The sequence below is a fragment of the Colius striatus genome, chromosome 2 (genome assembly GCF_028858725.1).
Source record: "Colius striatus isolate bColStr4 chromosome 2, bColStr4.1.hap1, whole genome shotgun sequence".
NCBI lineage: Eukaryota > Metazoa > Chordata > Aves > Coliiformes > Coliidae > Colius > Colius striatus.
The window spans coordinates 16,778,120-16,793,897 of NC_084760.1; the positions used below are offsets into that span (position 1 = coordinate 16,778,120).

Genomic DNA, 15,778 nt, shown 5'->3' on the forward strand with positions numbered 1-15,778 from the left:
AGCAATTAATGTACATTGAGCTCTACCTGGATGGGGATGAGGGGTGGGGGTGAATGTTTGTGGGTGAAAATTAGGGGCAGGGTAAGGTAGGTGATGCTGCTGTAGAAGTTTGTTACAGGCCACCTGATCAGGAGCAGGAAGTGGATGAGACCTCCTACAAACAGCTGAGAAATGCCTTACATTCTCAATCCCGGTACTCATGAGGGACTTCAACCACCTGATATTTGCTGGTGAAGCAACACAGCCAAGTGCACACAATCCAGGAGGTTTCTACAGAATGTTGATGACCACTTCTGTTGCAGGTGGTCGAAGAACAAACAAGGAGGGGTGTGCTACTGGACTTGGTACTGACAAATAAGGAGGGTCTGGTTGGGGATGTGAAGGTTGGAGGCCACCTCGGTTGCAGTGACCATGAGATGGTAGAGTTCAAGATCCTGTGTGGAAGAGGCAGCCCGCAAAGCAGGACCGTGACCCTGGATTTCAGGCGAGCCGACTTTGATCTCTTCAAAGACCTGCTTGGATAGACCTCATGGAATAGGATCCTAGATGGTAGAGTGCCCAAGAGAGCTGGTTGATCTTCAAGTGCCACTTCCTCCAAGCCCAGGATCAGTGTGTCCTTCACATGCAGGAAAGCAGGAAAAGGAGACAGAAGGCCTCCATGGATGAACAAAGAACTGCTGGGACAACTTAGGGAGAAAGCAGCTATCTATTAGAGGTGGGTAAAGGGCACCTTGTTTCTTGTGAAGAGTACAGGAACATAAGGGGTGCAACCAGGAAGGTTAAAGCCAACATCACTCCAGTCTTCAAAAAGGGCAGGAAGGATGACCCAGGAAACTACAGGCCACTCAACCTCACCTCCATGCCTAGAAAGATGATGGAACAAATCCTGAATGTTATCACTGAACATATGAAGGAAAAGATGGTTATCAGGGGGAGTCAACATGGCTTCACCAAGGGGAAATCCTGTTTGACCAACCTGATAGCGTTCTGTGAGTGCATAACTGGCTGGCTAGATGAGGGGAGAGCAGCGGATGTCATCTACCTTGATTTCAGCAAGGCTTTTGACCTGAATGATGGGACTGAGGGTACCCTCAGCAAGTTGGCCGATGACACCAAACTGGGAGCACTGGCTGATTCCCCAGAAGGCTGTGCTGCCATTCAGCAGGATCTCGACTGACTTGAGAGTGAGGCAGAGAGGAACCTCATGAGGTTCAACAAGGACAAGTGCAGAGTCCTGTATCTGGGAAGGAACAACCCCATGAACCAGGACAGGCTGGGGATCAAGAGCAGCTCTGCAGAGAGGGAGCTGGGAGTCATGATTGATAATATACTAAACATGAGCCAGCAATGTGCCCTCGTGGCCAAGAAGGCCAATGGCATCCTGGGATGCATCAAGAAGAGTATGGCCAGCAGGTCAAGGGATGCTCTTCTCCCCCTCTACTCTGCCCAGATGAGGTCTCATCTGGAGTTCTGTGTCCAGTTCTGGGATCCCCAGCTCAAGAGGAACAGAACTTCTGGATTGAGTCCAGCATAGGGCCACCAAGATGATCAGGGGACTGGAACATCTTACATACGAGGGAAGGCTGTGAGACTTGGAGCTGTTTAGGCTCTAGGAGACTGCAGGGGAGGATCTAAATGGTGGATGTCAGGAGATTGGGGAATCACTTTTTTCTGTTGTATCTAGTGACAGGACAAGGGTTAATGGGAAAAAGCTGAAACACAAGAAGTTCCATTTAAAAATAAGGCACAGGCCGCTAAGGGAGAGTGTGGAGGCTCCTTCTCTGGAGTGTTTCAAAACCCACCCAATCTTGTTCCTGTGTGACCTGATTTAGGTGGACCTGCTTGAGCACAGGAGTTGGACTAGATGATCTCTAAAGGTCCCTTCCAACCCCTACCATTCTGTGATTCTGTGAGATTTTGGACCATTTTGCAAAGTGTAGTGATTTTTTTTTTGTTTGCTCTGGTACATGCAGTCTTGTAGGGATAACGCTTCAGTGAACCTCAGTAGGGATTGCCTTTGGAGTTCTTCTTCTTCTGTCTAATAAACAACTGGACCTTGTATTTAAAGGTGAATCTGCAGGAATATTTAATGAGAAAATGAGCATTCTTAGTTATTTAAAGGTAAAGAAAATGTGAATATACTTTGTCTCCTCATGTTATAACCCATGTAATTATTAAGTTCAAAGTTAATTCTCAGACTTTACATTTTAGGAAGAAGCTTAGTGTTTGATTTTGTAGCTCTATTGGTTGTTAAACTATACAGGCTGAATCCACATGGAAAATTTAATGCTAAAAAAATAATGTCTCAGGGATATTCCATTTGTACAGGTTTTCCTTTTGATCAGTGGCTTTAAGCTGCAGAAGAAACAGAACAGTTAGTCAAAGTTTCTCAAAATAGTCCACACTGGTCATCTCACCTTTAGTGAGTAGTGAAACCTGATTAAAAAAACCCAAACAAACCTTTAGGGTAGAAGTGAGGCTGTAAGGCTGCAGACTCATGTGGTTTGGAGAGCCTGCAGGACTGAGACAGAGGCAGGAACATGGGCAGCTTTGTGTAGGTCCTTACTGGCTGTTTACCCTGGAGCTCTACACTCCACAATTTGGTCTGCTTGCAGGGAGTTCATGCCCAGAGAGATGGATTAGTTGAGCAAGGAGGAGGCATAGATTTCTGGGGAGCAGCCTGTTCTTCTTGGAGTCTTAATTAGGAGGATGAGGAGATGCAGAAGAGTTGGCAGAGGGGGACACTGGCTTTTCCTGGGCCTATGTGTGGGCTAAATGTGGTAGCTCTAGCTGCTTCTTTCAGTATCCCTGGCTTTCCCTGCTACTGTTGGAGGCCTGTTAGCAAGGACTATTTCAATGAGAACCTGAAAGTAGTTGCCTTCCTTCTTTCAGAGGCAAGTGATATTATAATATCAGATATGTGATGCAATGGAAGTTTGATTTGTATAGTCAAATATAATGAAGTGTAGCAAGGAAGCATTAAGTAATAGCAAAGGAATTATGTAGGTTATGACAAGTGAAAAAGTTTACTTTCTGCTTGGTATGAATTGTTTAAAATGGAAAGATTCTGATAATTGCTTGAAATTTTACCTGTGTTATACTAAGTTTTCGAAAGACAACTTTGCATATATAATCCTGGCATGATATTCTGTGGCTTTTGAACTCTAGTCAACCCGGGCAATTTATTACATAAAATCTCCTAAAGATTTAAGTATGTTTGTGATTTTATATACCAGTGTTTCATACACATCATTGACACTCTTCTCCATAACATTATTCATTTGCTTTAGTAATGAAAGACTGAGGTAGAGGGAGTGTATTTTCCAAATAGATAAAACATACTTGTATCTTGGACACTTCTCATTAAAATGATTCAGAGCAATAACTGATGGAAAACTTAAACAGGAGCAGTTTAATGTTCTTTCTGCTTACCCAAAACCACTAATTTAATGGATTTAGACCTCGGGGAAGCACTGGTGATTTATTATCAATTTAAATGCACTGTTAGAAGGAAATGATTATAGCATGGATGTGTTTACTGTGGTACTTGATAATTAGGTAAATCCAAAGGCTTTAATGTTTTCATTCCTTTGTGGAAGTATATGTTTGTAAGTATGTGTAAATAAATGCTACTGTGGGGCAACCGAATCAATAATTAATTTTTTCTCCTTATATTGCTCACTTAATAATAAAATTGATATTTAACATTAGTTAAACAAGTTCTCAAAATGATTTTGCAGAATCAAATATCATGATTTTTTTATACCCTTTTGTCCCAAATACTCTGTTCTTGGCAAACAACTTGACTAAATGTGGAGCCCTCCTGACATTTCTGACCTTTTTTGTTATTTCACAGGGCAAGGGGCTTCTTGGACCACCTGTGAGTATAATTCTTACAATTCATAAATATACTGTTTATTGAACCTGTTTAGATATTCAATGAAGCTGTTATACCATAATAAAAAGTTATGAAGTGAAAAAGACACTGTTTTAACTTGATGTTCTATGTCTATTACATATACTTTCTTCAGCTGCTGCTGAGTTTGGATGAGTCTGTGAAATATGGGGCAAGAGTACTAGTTTGTTGTTTGAGACAATTATATGTTCTTACTCCTTAGATACTTGTTATAGTTTAATGGTTTAAAAATGGTTATATGGTTTAAAAATACTATTTTAACTTGGTTGTTACAGGGTCCAGCTGGTGCAGCAGGACTTCCTGGGGAAGTAGGTCGTGCTGGTCCACCTGTAAGTACTGTTATGCTCTCCAAAAGTGTAGGTTTATTCAGTAGCTGGAAGGTACTTACAGAAGAAATTAATAATTACTGTTCTAAATCTAAACACCATTTGGGTTAAAGCAGCACGTGAAAACATATTTTTTCCTCTACAGTGATGACTGGTAGAGGAAAGATTGTGTTTGAAGATCATCAGAAATAAGGAGCAATTAATGGCACAAAGTCAGGACCACCCATTAGATTAGAATGAAGTGTCCTATACTCTACTTCTCCTTTTACCCAAGGAAAGCTAATATCAAAAAGCAAACCTAACAGAAATACAGGAAATATAAACCAAAATTACAGGCAGACCTTTAGCTTTCCTCCTGTCTTCTCATATATTATGGTACACGATCACATATTATTTCTGCTTTCCATTTGCATATCAGTGACCAATTCAGTAATTCTTCTTAGTCTCATTGGAAGTATGACTCCATCTATTGATGTTACTGCACTTGGTTTCAGCACACTGTCATGTTTTGACTCTGTATGTTCTCACTGGAATGCAAAGGGAAACCAGTTGTTAATTTTTTACTTAAAATCAGAAACAGCATTACAATTGTGTTTAATGAAGCCTACTTTTTAATACATACTTCTCCCTGTGTGCGTCACATTGTCATGTAAGTGAATATAAAAAGGGATATTATAAACTGCCACTTTGTTTCAGAAGGTGATCTGTCTAGCTCATTGTCTTGTCTGTAGCAAGGGTAATAATGGGTACCTAGGGGAGTGTTCAGACTGTTTGTAAAATGACATTTTTCTGTCAGTGTCCCACATTCTGTTGGCAGTTCAGAGACTGCCTGAATCAGAAATTGCATCTGTACTGCCTGTTCCAAAAGCTATATATGAGCATAGGCTCATATATTATCCTCCATTAATATAGTCAGTTCCTTTCTGAATCCATTTATAGCACAGGCCTCCAGAACGTGTTGCAGTGAGTCCCACAATGCAATTATACATCCTGTGGGAAAGAAATACTCCTTTTTAGGGCTTCAAAATCTATGGCTCTATACCCCATGCATTGTGAGAATTAGTGAATATTTTTTTCTATATTCATCTCATTGATTTTAATTGTGATTTAATATATCAAAAATGATATGGAAATGACAGTGTTAAGTTAAAAGGTGCTCCCTGTCAGAATATTAGATTTATCTTAATTGAAAACATTCGTAAAAAGATAATTACCAGAGGTTCTATGTTACCATTACTTCTGAATGCACTGGATGTAAGAACTTCATAAACAGGAGAAGATTCTGACTTGGTAAATTCATCTTGGGCTCTGAAAAAGGGAATTCTTTTCCTCTCTGGGCTTTGGACATTTTTACCAGTTACTAGGTTCTTTTAATTCAGAACTTAAGTAGCAGTTATAAGATAGAGGAGTACATAGATTTACCTGTGGCCAGACGTTTCAGCTTTCTGAAACAGATGAAAATTTATTGTGGGTGTTTTTTATGCCTTTTGTTCCACAACATGGCTTCCATCCTACTAAGAAATTGATTTTTCCCACCCTACTATGAGAATCACGTTTTGGGTTGATGTTTTAATTGACAACTTTGCCTGTCCTAATGTAGCTACTTAATTTCTCACTGTTGTTGTGTAGTGTCAACGTGTAACTGCTGGTTTTCATTATTATGAATCAACAAATTTATTTTACCCTTTTTTAGGGAGATCCAGGAAAAAGAGGACCACCAGGGCCACCAGGTCCACCAGGTCCTCGAGTAAGTGATTGCCTTTAATATGTACCTTTGTCTGAATTGTGTATTGTTGCTGCATGAACAAACTTCTCTTTGAGTCCTACAGCTGAAAACCAACTTCAGGATTTCAGCAGACGATGTTAATTCACGATGTCTAGTGGCTTGAGCTTCAAAGCCTGAGCTACAACTACTTTAATCATGTCAATTTTGCTCTTCCATTTAGAAAGGAAGTTTCTAGTCCTTATGGTTATAAAAGATAGTTTGAAATCCAAACTGAGACTTCCACCATGATCTCATCCCATTTCTGCAAATCATATTAAACCATAACTTTTACAAGTTTTTGACTTCTACGTGATTTATAGTATTACTATGAATATAGTCTTTATTGGACCTCAGCAGAGGTAGATTTTTGTCTGTTAGGAGGAGAAAAATGGTTTATATTTTAATATTTGCCTGAAGTGTTCCCAGATGGGGTAACTGTGTTTAATATGAGCCAGAAGTGTTCCCAGATGGGGTAAGTTCTAATGCCTATCTTGCAAGCAGGCTTGCTATTTGCAAGGGATAGAAGAAAGCTTTATTCCAGTACTTTCACTCTCTAGGGGAATGGTTATCTTCTTTGAGCCTTTTGGGAGGAAGATTGTGTGTTATGCCTTTGTCTTGTGGCTATTTACCTGCCCAGAGAGATAAAACAGGCTTTTTGGCAGACACACTGGAGGCTGGGTGCTGTGAAATGCAAATCTCTGGGAAACATGTGTCCTACTAATGGCCCATTAAAAGCTGTGCTCATCTGATCCCACATCCATATGCTTCGATTATGCCATGTTTCTTGTTTTCATGGAAGTTGCCAGAGAATTGGCAGAGCCATTGTAAAAAATACGAGTGATTAAATGGAGAAGAGTATTTGGGAAATGAGTAAAAAAAGGATTCTCAATAATGATGTATGCTGCTACTATGCCTTGAGAGTTTTGTCCCTTTTAGGTTTCTGAAAGTGCCACAATCCACTCCAGTTCATGACATTATAGACCCAAATATATCCTCATTTTTTTTAAAAAAAAAAGTTTCTATGTAAAAAGGACCAGCTCATTCTTTAATGTCCCCTTTACTTCTCTCTGAAACAGTGTGTTTCCTCTGGACTTTAGAGAATCCAGCTGCGAGACCTGGGGCTGTTCGGCCTGGAGAGGAGAAAACTGAGAGGGGATCTTATCAGTGCTTATAAATACCTAAAGAGCAGGTGTCAAGAGGATGGGACCAGTCTTTTTTTCTGTAGTGCCCAGTGACAGGACAAGGGGTAATGAGCACAAGCTAGAACACACAGAAAGTATCCCTTGAACATAAGGAAAGTCTTCTTTCGTGTGAGGGTGAGGGGGCCCTGGTACAGGCTGCCCAAGGAGGGTGTGGAGTCTCCTCTGGAGGTTCTCAAAACCCGCCTGGACATGCTCCTGTGCGACTTGATCTAGGTGAGCTTGCTTGAGCAGAGGGGTTGGACTAGATGATCTTTAGAGGTCCCTTCCAACCTCTGTAATTCTGTGATTCTCCCTGTTGTGCCTCATAAACCTCCTGTTAGCTTCCATCTAGTATTTGATTCATAGAAGGAGTAGCTTTCCCCTCACTGAGTCCACCTTATAACACACTGATCTCTAGTTTATTGCAATTCCATTAACTGCTATTCCATTAACTCTACTCATCTCATTCATCTATCAGTACTCATGGGGAGTTTTTTTTCTCTGTGAAGATCTGAATTTTTTGCTTAATTGTAGGAAGTTGGAAAAGTAAAACTTATCCATATTACAGAAATTGTCTTGGGTTCTGTTAAAAATTCGTGGGATTTGGATATATTTACTGTGTATTTAATAGGAAATATGTTACAGGTAGCTTAAAAACCAAAATAAATATTTTGATTTTCATAAAAGTTAATGTAAGTTACAGGACAGGATTTTGCAGATGCCCATCATATTACACTAAAATCCTACAGTTTAGGTGCTTTTCGTGTCAGACATCTTTTGATTGATTATACTTCTGATTCCAACTTTAGTAATATGTTCTGTTTTTTCCTAATGACTATATTGTCTAGTGAGTCAGGTCTGATTATTTATCTTTTACTGACTCTGATTAATTTAAACTCTTTTAGGGAACAATTGGCCTGCAAGATGGTGACCCACTGGTAGGATCTTTGTCCTTTTTTTTGGTGGCTTTTTTAATGTAATCTCTAGACAACCTATGTGGTTGTCAACCTGTGTGGTAGTAATTATGTGGATGCTTTTCCAGTGTCCCAGTGCTTGTCCCCCTGGCCGCCCAGGACATGCTGGCTTAATGGGAATGAAGGTAAGAGATTCTGTTTGTTCAAGCAGTCCTTACACCCATACTATCTCAAAGCCCTAAGGGAAGGTAATTGCTGGTTTGACAAAAGGGCTTGTCACTGTTAATTTCAAAAATCATTGCATCATTGTAGATATTGAGGATTATTTCAGCTCTTGACTGTTAAAATAACCTCTCGTTGAAGTCTCTTACTGTCATCTTCAGGGTAAAAATTATGTAGGGTCCTGAAAGAATTAGAGTATATGAAGGATTGTGTCATTCACTTTCTGGACCATTTGCAGTCTGATTCCAGACTATATTTGTAGTATGTTCCCCTTCTCTCTTTCTGGGAGACCTACAACATACTAAACTGAATTGAACACTTTTTGGGTCACATTTTAGCTGAGATTTTGATTTCTTATGTATTCTTTGGTTACTAGGAATACCGTTGGCCTGAGGAAATTGTTATGGAGTAATGTAAGAAGAAGTACTAACCTGCCTAGAAATACAACCCTGTTAGAATCAGAGGCAGATCTTTTTGAACATAGTATTTAATATGTGATGTTAACTAAATAGGTGAGGAAGCAGTGGTGAATGGGGATTGCAGAGGGGAACAGCAAGATAGTTCTGAGGAGTCCGTGTCTGTTTCAGAAAACTCAGTATTTTGAGTTTGAATAACCTCTAATTATTTATTTGTTTTGATTTTTTTTTCCATTTATTTTAGGGACATAAAGGTTCAAAAGGAGAGTCTGGTGAACCAGGAAAACAAGGTTATAAGGTAAAAAAAAAATGATGAAAAACTTGTTATTTTTAACAACCTAGTAGTAGTTTAGCATCTTCTTCAAAAACAGTTAAACTATTTTTCTTTACCAGAGTATAGGAAGAGATATTGCATATCATACTGCTTCAGAGTAACCAGAGGCTTGGTTACATCTCTATTTTTTATTCACTTGTACTCGATTTATTGTAAGGCAGAAGTCATACTGCTCTTACTTTTTGTTTTGATCGTTCAATTTGATTATTATGGAACTCATGGCACAAATTGAAGTAAAATTTATTTATAGGAAAACTTCCAAACATTTAAATGCAGGAGAATTCTGGGGATTTACCAAGTAAATTGCTCTATGGCACAGATGAGTACTAAAGGGGAGAATGAGAGGAAAAAGTGTGTTTGAGGTGGAAAGGTCACAGTATAAGTTCATAGGCAAAGAAAGGTTATAACTATAGTAATGAAGCCGAATCTGATTCAACTTGAAGACTGAAATGTAAACTCTTGTAAGGTGTTTCATTTGATTTAACCTTGTTTAATGTTGAAAGTTTTGGAAGAAAAGTTGAGATTTGCACTGCCTTGGTCCTTCAATGCTGGAGGCAAAGCATCAGAGAAAAAATTATTTAGAAAACCATCTCTTTACTCCTAAGCATATTGAAAAGAACAGAAATGTATTAGAAACAGCTCACCTAATTTTTTTTTTTTCCTGGATGGTAAGCAGTTGACTTATGTTCCAAAATCCCTTTTTGCAAATTAAACTGGAAGGAAGTACTGTTGTTCCATTAGTGTGCACTATCATTGTGTGCACTGTCGTTGTATGAGAGGTTATCAGCTAATGACATAAGGGTTTGACCTGATAAGGCATTTTACCATTTGAATTAAAAAAATTCTGAAGCACAAGGTAGTGTTGTGTTGCAGAGCCACTAGTATATCCAGTCTGTCCACATATATGTGTATACCTTTGTTAAACTTTTAGTCTAAAAGAGCAGGAAAACCTAAAGAAATTGAGGTCAAGAAAATGATGAATTGCAGATTAAGAGTAAAATACCATTATTCTTTATGCTGGGCTTGCTTTGAAATGACCCCTCTGACTAATAGTTGAAAGGAAAGTGAACCTAAACAAGTATCTGTCTGTGTTCTGAGGATGTTGTGTGACTTCATTTGGATTTCCTTCAAGCAGGACATGGTGACAGAAAACAGTAAGTAGTAAATGTACCTCCTATGATGAGAAAGCAATATGTATTGTGTGGATTAGCTACAGATGTATTCCTTTTGCTTTCCCAGGGTGAGGAAGGGGACCAAGGACCCAGTGGTGAAGTGGGAGCTCAAGGCCCTCCAGTAAAGTATTTCCTCTTAAACGGTGTTACCCATTTGCTTTATTATGTCATGTATTTTTTATTATTATTATTTTAAGAAATCAGATATGATAAAATCTCCACAGACCTCCACAGAATCTCTTTATTCTGCCATATTGTCTGTGAGTGGAAGTAAAATTATTTAAGTCCCTACAAAAAGATACATTGTTGCTTGGCACAAAGCTCTAAACAGTTCTATGGAAAGGCTTATTTTATGAAGTATTTCATGTCCTAAATTTTCTGTTGTGCTTAAATTGTGCAAACAGTTGGATAGTTAAATGTTGGTGGTGTTTTTGGTTTTTATTCTTGACCTTCCTTTCTATAATTTTGATGATTCTGACTTCATCCTCGCAAAGCTAGTGTTTGTTTAGAACATGGTTAACTGTGAAATTCAGGCTTAGATAAGACTTGAGGATGAAATAACAGCCAATGAAGAAGGGTGGGTTTTTTTAAATTGTGATTTTTTTTTCTGAAGTTTTTTGCCTTTTTGCATGCCAAAGAAGCATCCTTCAATCACACCTATTATTTTGGAATAATTTTCTTATCCTGCTTTATTTAACTTCTTTGTTGTGGCACACAACTCCTCAGTTTGTTTCCTTGTGAGGAGCTCTTACAGTTACTACAGCTGACCAGGCAATATAGGGAACAGAATAAAGGGATCATTTTAAGTAAGAGAAATATACATAGGCATAAACACCAGTTTATTTACTGATGGGATCTTACACATTTTTTTTTAGATGTGAAACTATTTCTTTAATGCTGTTGGTGTCCAGGTGTACAGGAGTTTACTTAGGTGCACATTGCACCCAAATCATAAATTACAGAATTCTTTATGAACATAAGGCAACATAAGCCTCTAGATTAGGACTGGAGAAAGATAAAGAAAGAACAGAGACTAAATAAACATAAAGGAAACATATAGGACTCTGAGTTTTCTCTCTGAAAACTAGGACAGTTCTGGTGAAAAGATTTAAGTGTAATTTGAGTATACTTTTTATTTTCAGGGCATCCAAGGTATCAGAGGTATAACTGGTATAATGGGACCTAAAGGTACAAAAGTGAGTATTAACCTTTATTTCCATAAAATGACCTGGATTAAAATAAAATGTACACCCCTGAATGTTTTTAAAACTTATTTAAATGTCTCACACTTTTTTTGCCTGCGTTTTCTCTCTCCCTTCAGCTCTATTCCCATAGCTACTGTACTTCTGGTTAGGAAGAGAGGCAGCTTAGTCCATCATATTATTGAAGTACATATACTCTTCACACCTTTGCCTCTGATCTTTTGATCCTTTGGCATGTGTGCAGGTGTGTAGTTAGCAAGATAGCAAGTCATAGCAGTTCTAAAATATGGCATGTTCTATTTAAAGCTAAAATTCATTAAGTAGTGTCTCCTGTGATTTGCATCGTCCTGAGGCCTTTTGCTTCCATTGTCCCAGTTTTTGTCAGGATTTTGTATTGAGAGCTTGTTTTTTTTCCCATTCTTTCTGTTTCTTTTGTGTCTTAAATTGCTGCCACTGGGATTCATGTTTATAGAGACTCTCACCTTGCTGGGTAATTCTCCCATCATCAAAGTGTTTCTAACTGTTATTTCAAAACTGGCTGCTACATGTCTATTCTTATGCTCTTGCTAAATTAATAGGGTAAAAAATTCTGTAAGTAGTAAATTATATACAATCTGGTGTGACCTGCTGTAGGAAATCCTGCTCTGGCAGGGGAGTTGGACTAGATGATCTTTCAAGGTCCCTTCCAACCCTTAAGATCCTGTGATTCTGTGATTGTTTCCTTCTCTGGAAATGAAATGACAGAAGCCTTATTCTATGGCCATCTGTGTTCAGAAGCAATATCAAATTTGTCCTAATTATGAATCTTCTCCCGAGTGGTCCTTCCTAACCTCTCAGCCACATTTGCTAAGTTATTAGTCTTACTTTGCTTTTCTGGCTTTGTTTGTATCTTCTACTTCTTCATAGTTATTTGCCTACATTTTTGTCCTGTTTATTTGAAATATTTACTACATCTGTTGGACAAAGGAGTTCCTTATTTTCTACAAATCTTTTTCTCACCATTTAAAATTACTTACAGGGTAGCAGTTGAATTGTTTCTGTGAAATATATGTGATAAAAAAAATAGGTGCACTGCACTTGATGATTTCTCTTCACATTTTGATGCTGTTCTGTTCTGTGGCAAAAGATACAGTATTATGAAGGAAGATAGACATTTTCTGAAGTAGCATGAAAAGCTCTACCTTTTCACTATCAGACATGATGCTTTTAGAGGATAAATTGAATGTCATTTTTTTGAACACTATTTTCCATAAGAAAAATCTTGGCTTTCATAACTCCACAAAAAACCAAGATAGACTGAAAAATAAAAGTTAGGAACAATTCTATCTTCTTTATTTTTTTTAATCAGAGCTATAAAAAAACCTCAGCTGGAGAGAATTGGCAGCTTCCAGCAGATCAGAAGGGAGTATAAGTTATTAGTGTTTCAGCACTTCATTTTAATTACCATATTGTGTTATCTACTTGTTTTGTAGGGAGCCCGTGGGCTTGATGGTGAGCCTGGTCCTCAAGGTCTTCCTGGTGCACCTGTAAGTAGAGTGTCAGCCAGACACTTCCCAGGGTCTACCCAGTTAGAAACCAAGTCCTGAAACTTTTTTGCTGTCAATCAGAAAAGCCTCTGAGTAATCCAATTCCCGACAGATGAATAAATGATATGGCAGTGAGGTCAAGTCCAGAATCAGTTGCTGTCTCCAAGGAATTAATGGAGTCAGTGTAACACATTTTAGCCTCTTAGTATCTTATAGTTACCTCTTCGCTCTGGATGCTACTGTGCATTAGGGTGACTTGGAATTTTTCAGATTTTAACCTAGAAAATATTAATTCATCAGAATAAAACTTGTCCAGGGCAGTTTTTGCCCCCTTGTTTGTTTGTTGGGGTGTGTTTTTTAAAATGTAGCTATCAGCCACGGTTTTAAGAAACTGCATTTGAAAATATAGTGTAAGTTTAAGATGTCTATTTAACCAAGTGTGAACTGTACTGGTTTTGATTTACTGGAGGTTCTAGCTAATAAATGCAAGTAAGTTTATTCTGGTTTTATTATTAATTTCATTTTTTTTCCCTGTAGGGGGATCAAGGACAGAGAGGTCCACTGGGAGAGACAGGTCCGAAGGGAGAGAGGGTGAGACATACTTCCAACTCATGTTGACTTGCAAATATCGGTTACTCATAGCATATAAACATGCAGCATAGTTGATGCTGTCAAACTAATGCATATCTGAATGACTATGTGTTGACATTCTTTGCATCTGTCATTTCAATGTATTTATTTTCATTCTTAAAAATTATTATTATTCTTAGGGCCCTCAAGGTACAAGAGGAATAAATGGTCTCCCTGGGCCTAAAGGAGAGTCTGTATGTATATTTCAGTTCTTCATTTGCTTCCTGTCGTCCTCATTTACATATCAAAGTGCTTGGGTGAAATTTCTCCAATAATACATTAATTTATACTTTTTAAAAACATTTTTTTTTCCTCTTTCAAGGGCTTACCAGGAGTTGATGGCCGGGAAGGGATCCCTGGAATGCCTGGAGCAAAAGTAAGGCACAGTTGGGATTTATCTGAGCTTGGATAATGCCCTAGATTTCTTTACTCATTTGTGGCTTTTTAGGGGCTGCTGCCCATGCTTTATGCACATTATTAGGGTAATTGAATGAACTTTCCCATCCTAGAGATACAAAGTACTCCAGCTCTGTGTTCCAGAAATAATTTTTTTCCTTTTGTTTGATTTACATAAATTACAACTTAAAATGGTTTTTTTTTAGGGTGAACCAGGAAAACCTGGAGCTCCAGGTGATGCAGGGCTTCAAGGACTGCCTGTAAGTATCTGGCATCTTACCTTTGAAATTTAGGCTCAGTTCAAACCACAGGAAGCCCTTAAATAGGTTAGTTTGATGCTGACATTGGAGTAAGGTAAGTGAAAATCTAAGCAGAAAGCCCAGGGAGAGTAGATGTAATGCAAAGGGAAATTCTGTTATATGTATCCAAAAATTTACCCCAAAAGTTTCCTCATGGTACTGTTATTGAGCAGGTCAGTCTTACAAAATGTTTGTGGCCAATATGCAATTCTTTGGGGATTTATCCTTTGTGAGACCCTGTGGATCAAATTGTGTTGACAAGAGCCAAGCCTGTTCCCAGGGTGTGCTGGAAGAGCTGACCTGCTAGTCTAACATACCTTAAATGAACAGTTAATTCCTTTTGATAATGCTGCTGGCTCAGAACATCTGGAATGCATCACACTCTGTTTCTTTCAGTTTTCTGGTGTATCCCCTGTGGTGAAGTTATAGGGAATCAGTAGTGCTTCGTAAACTCTTAGAAGTTAGTCCTTGCACATTAACTGAATGAGAACTGACAATTGTCAAAAGCTAAGCAGAAACTTCTTTGAAACACTATACTATAGCAGTAGTTGCTATCGGGGTATAGTGAAGAAGCTGTGTTAAAATAGAACGGGAAGTAAATTTGTAATAAGAACTGAGCTCTTAAGCTTGGAAGAAAATTCAATAAAGCATAGTTGCTAAAAGTTGCTCAGAAGTGAGGAGAGAATGAAACATATACAAAAAGTATCTGTTAAACTCTCTACCTTCAGTCTCAGAATACTGGCACTGAGAATCTATTTCTAGACTAAGCCAGACAAAGGTACAGCTTCTTGCTTTTCCACGCTCCTTTTTCCAATTTATGAAGTAGGAATAATACTCTGTTTGTAAAGAGAAAGAATTTAAGCTTAGTCCATTATTTGATTAAAGGGCTTCCATATCAAGTAAAAGAACTAGAAATACTTTAACACGAGAGAGATGTTTTTTAACACCATTTCCAATCCCTTTACCAACAAATAAAACAATATAAATGTTATTTCTTTCAGGGTTTACCAGGCTCTCCAGGTGTGAAAGGCATTCCTGGCCCAAAGGTAAATAATCTCATGTATTGACTTTCTTGTAATACTGTATTTGTGCTCATCAAGTTCTAAAGTAATTTACTGAAATTATATTAACTTTCTGTTGTGGTAAGAGACAAGCTTTTGGCTTAAAGAAATACATTCTTCATCAGCTCTATACCTGTGCTTTTTCATGATTCTTTTGCTACATGGTGTGGTTTTCATGATTCCAGGCATGAAATAATTCCTAAAAAAGGCCATTTCCTTTTACATTTATGGGAGTCATTGCTAGAGGAGGCATGTGACATAGGTACTTCACTACAGCTTGAAATGAGTGATATTGTAATCAGTGTATTTGTAGCTGACCTAAATTGAATCACAGAGATTGTCACCTCCATTTGCTTACCACCAAATCACAGCATTGATTCCAATTAAGTTTAGAAAAGTGTTGTGTGATTGAGACTAT

General features: G+C 38.2%; 1 protein-coding gene across 1 annotated transcript in view; it reads left to right on the plus strand.

Annotated features, from left to right (window-relative positions):
* Positions 1–15,778, plus strand: part of COL9A1 (collagen type IX alpha 1 chain) — a 74,587-nt gene that overhangs the window by 28,572 nt on the left and 30,237 nt on the right. The window contains exons 13-26 of the mRNA XM_061990121.1: positions 3,857–3,880; positions 4,192–4,245; positions 5,936–5,989; positions 8,094–8,126; positions 8,231–8,287; positions 8,985–9,038; positions 10,314–10,367; positions 11,389–11,442; positions 12,921–12,974; positions 13,512–13,565; positions 13,745–13,798; positions 13,927–13,980; positions 14,207–14,260; positions 15,301–15,345. Of these exons, the coding sequence (XP_061846105.1) occupies positions 3,857–3,880; positions 4,192–4,245; positions 5,936–5,989; positions 8,094–8,126; positions 8,231–8,287; positions 8,985–9,038; positions 10,314–10,367; positions 11,389–11,442; positions 12,921–12,974; positions 13,512–13,565; positions 13,745–13,798; positions 13,927–13,980; positions 14,207–14,260; positions 15,301–15,345 (699 nt within the window). The remainder of the gene's footprint in view (positions 1–3,856; positions 3,881–4,191; positions 4,246–5,935; positions 5,990–8,093; positions 8,127–8,230; positions 8,288–8,984; positions 9,039–10,313; positions 10,368–11,388; positions 11,443–12,920; positions 12,975–13,511; positions 13,566–13,744; positions 13,799–13,926; positions 13,981–14,206; positions 14,261–15,300; positions 15,346–15,778) is intronic.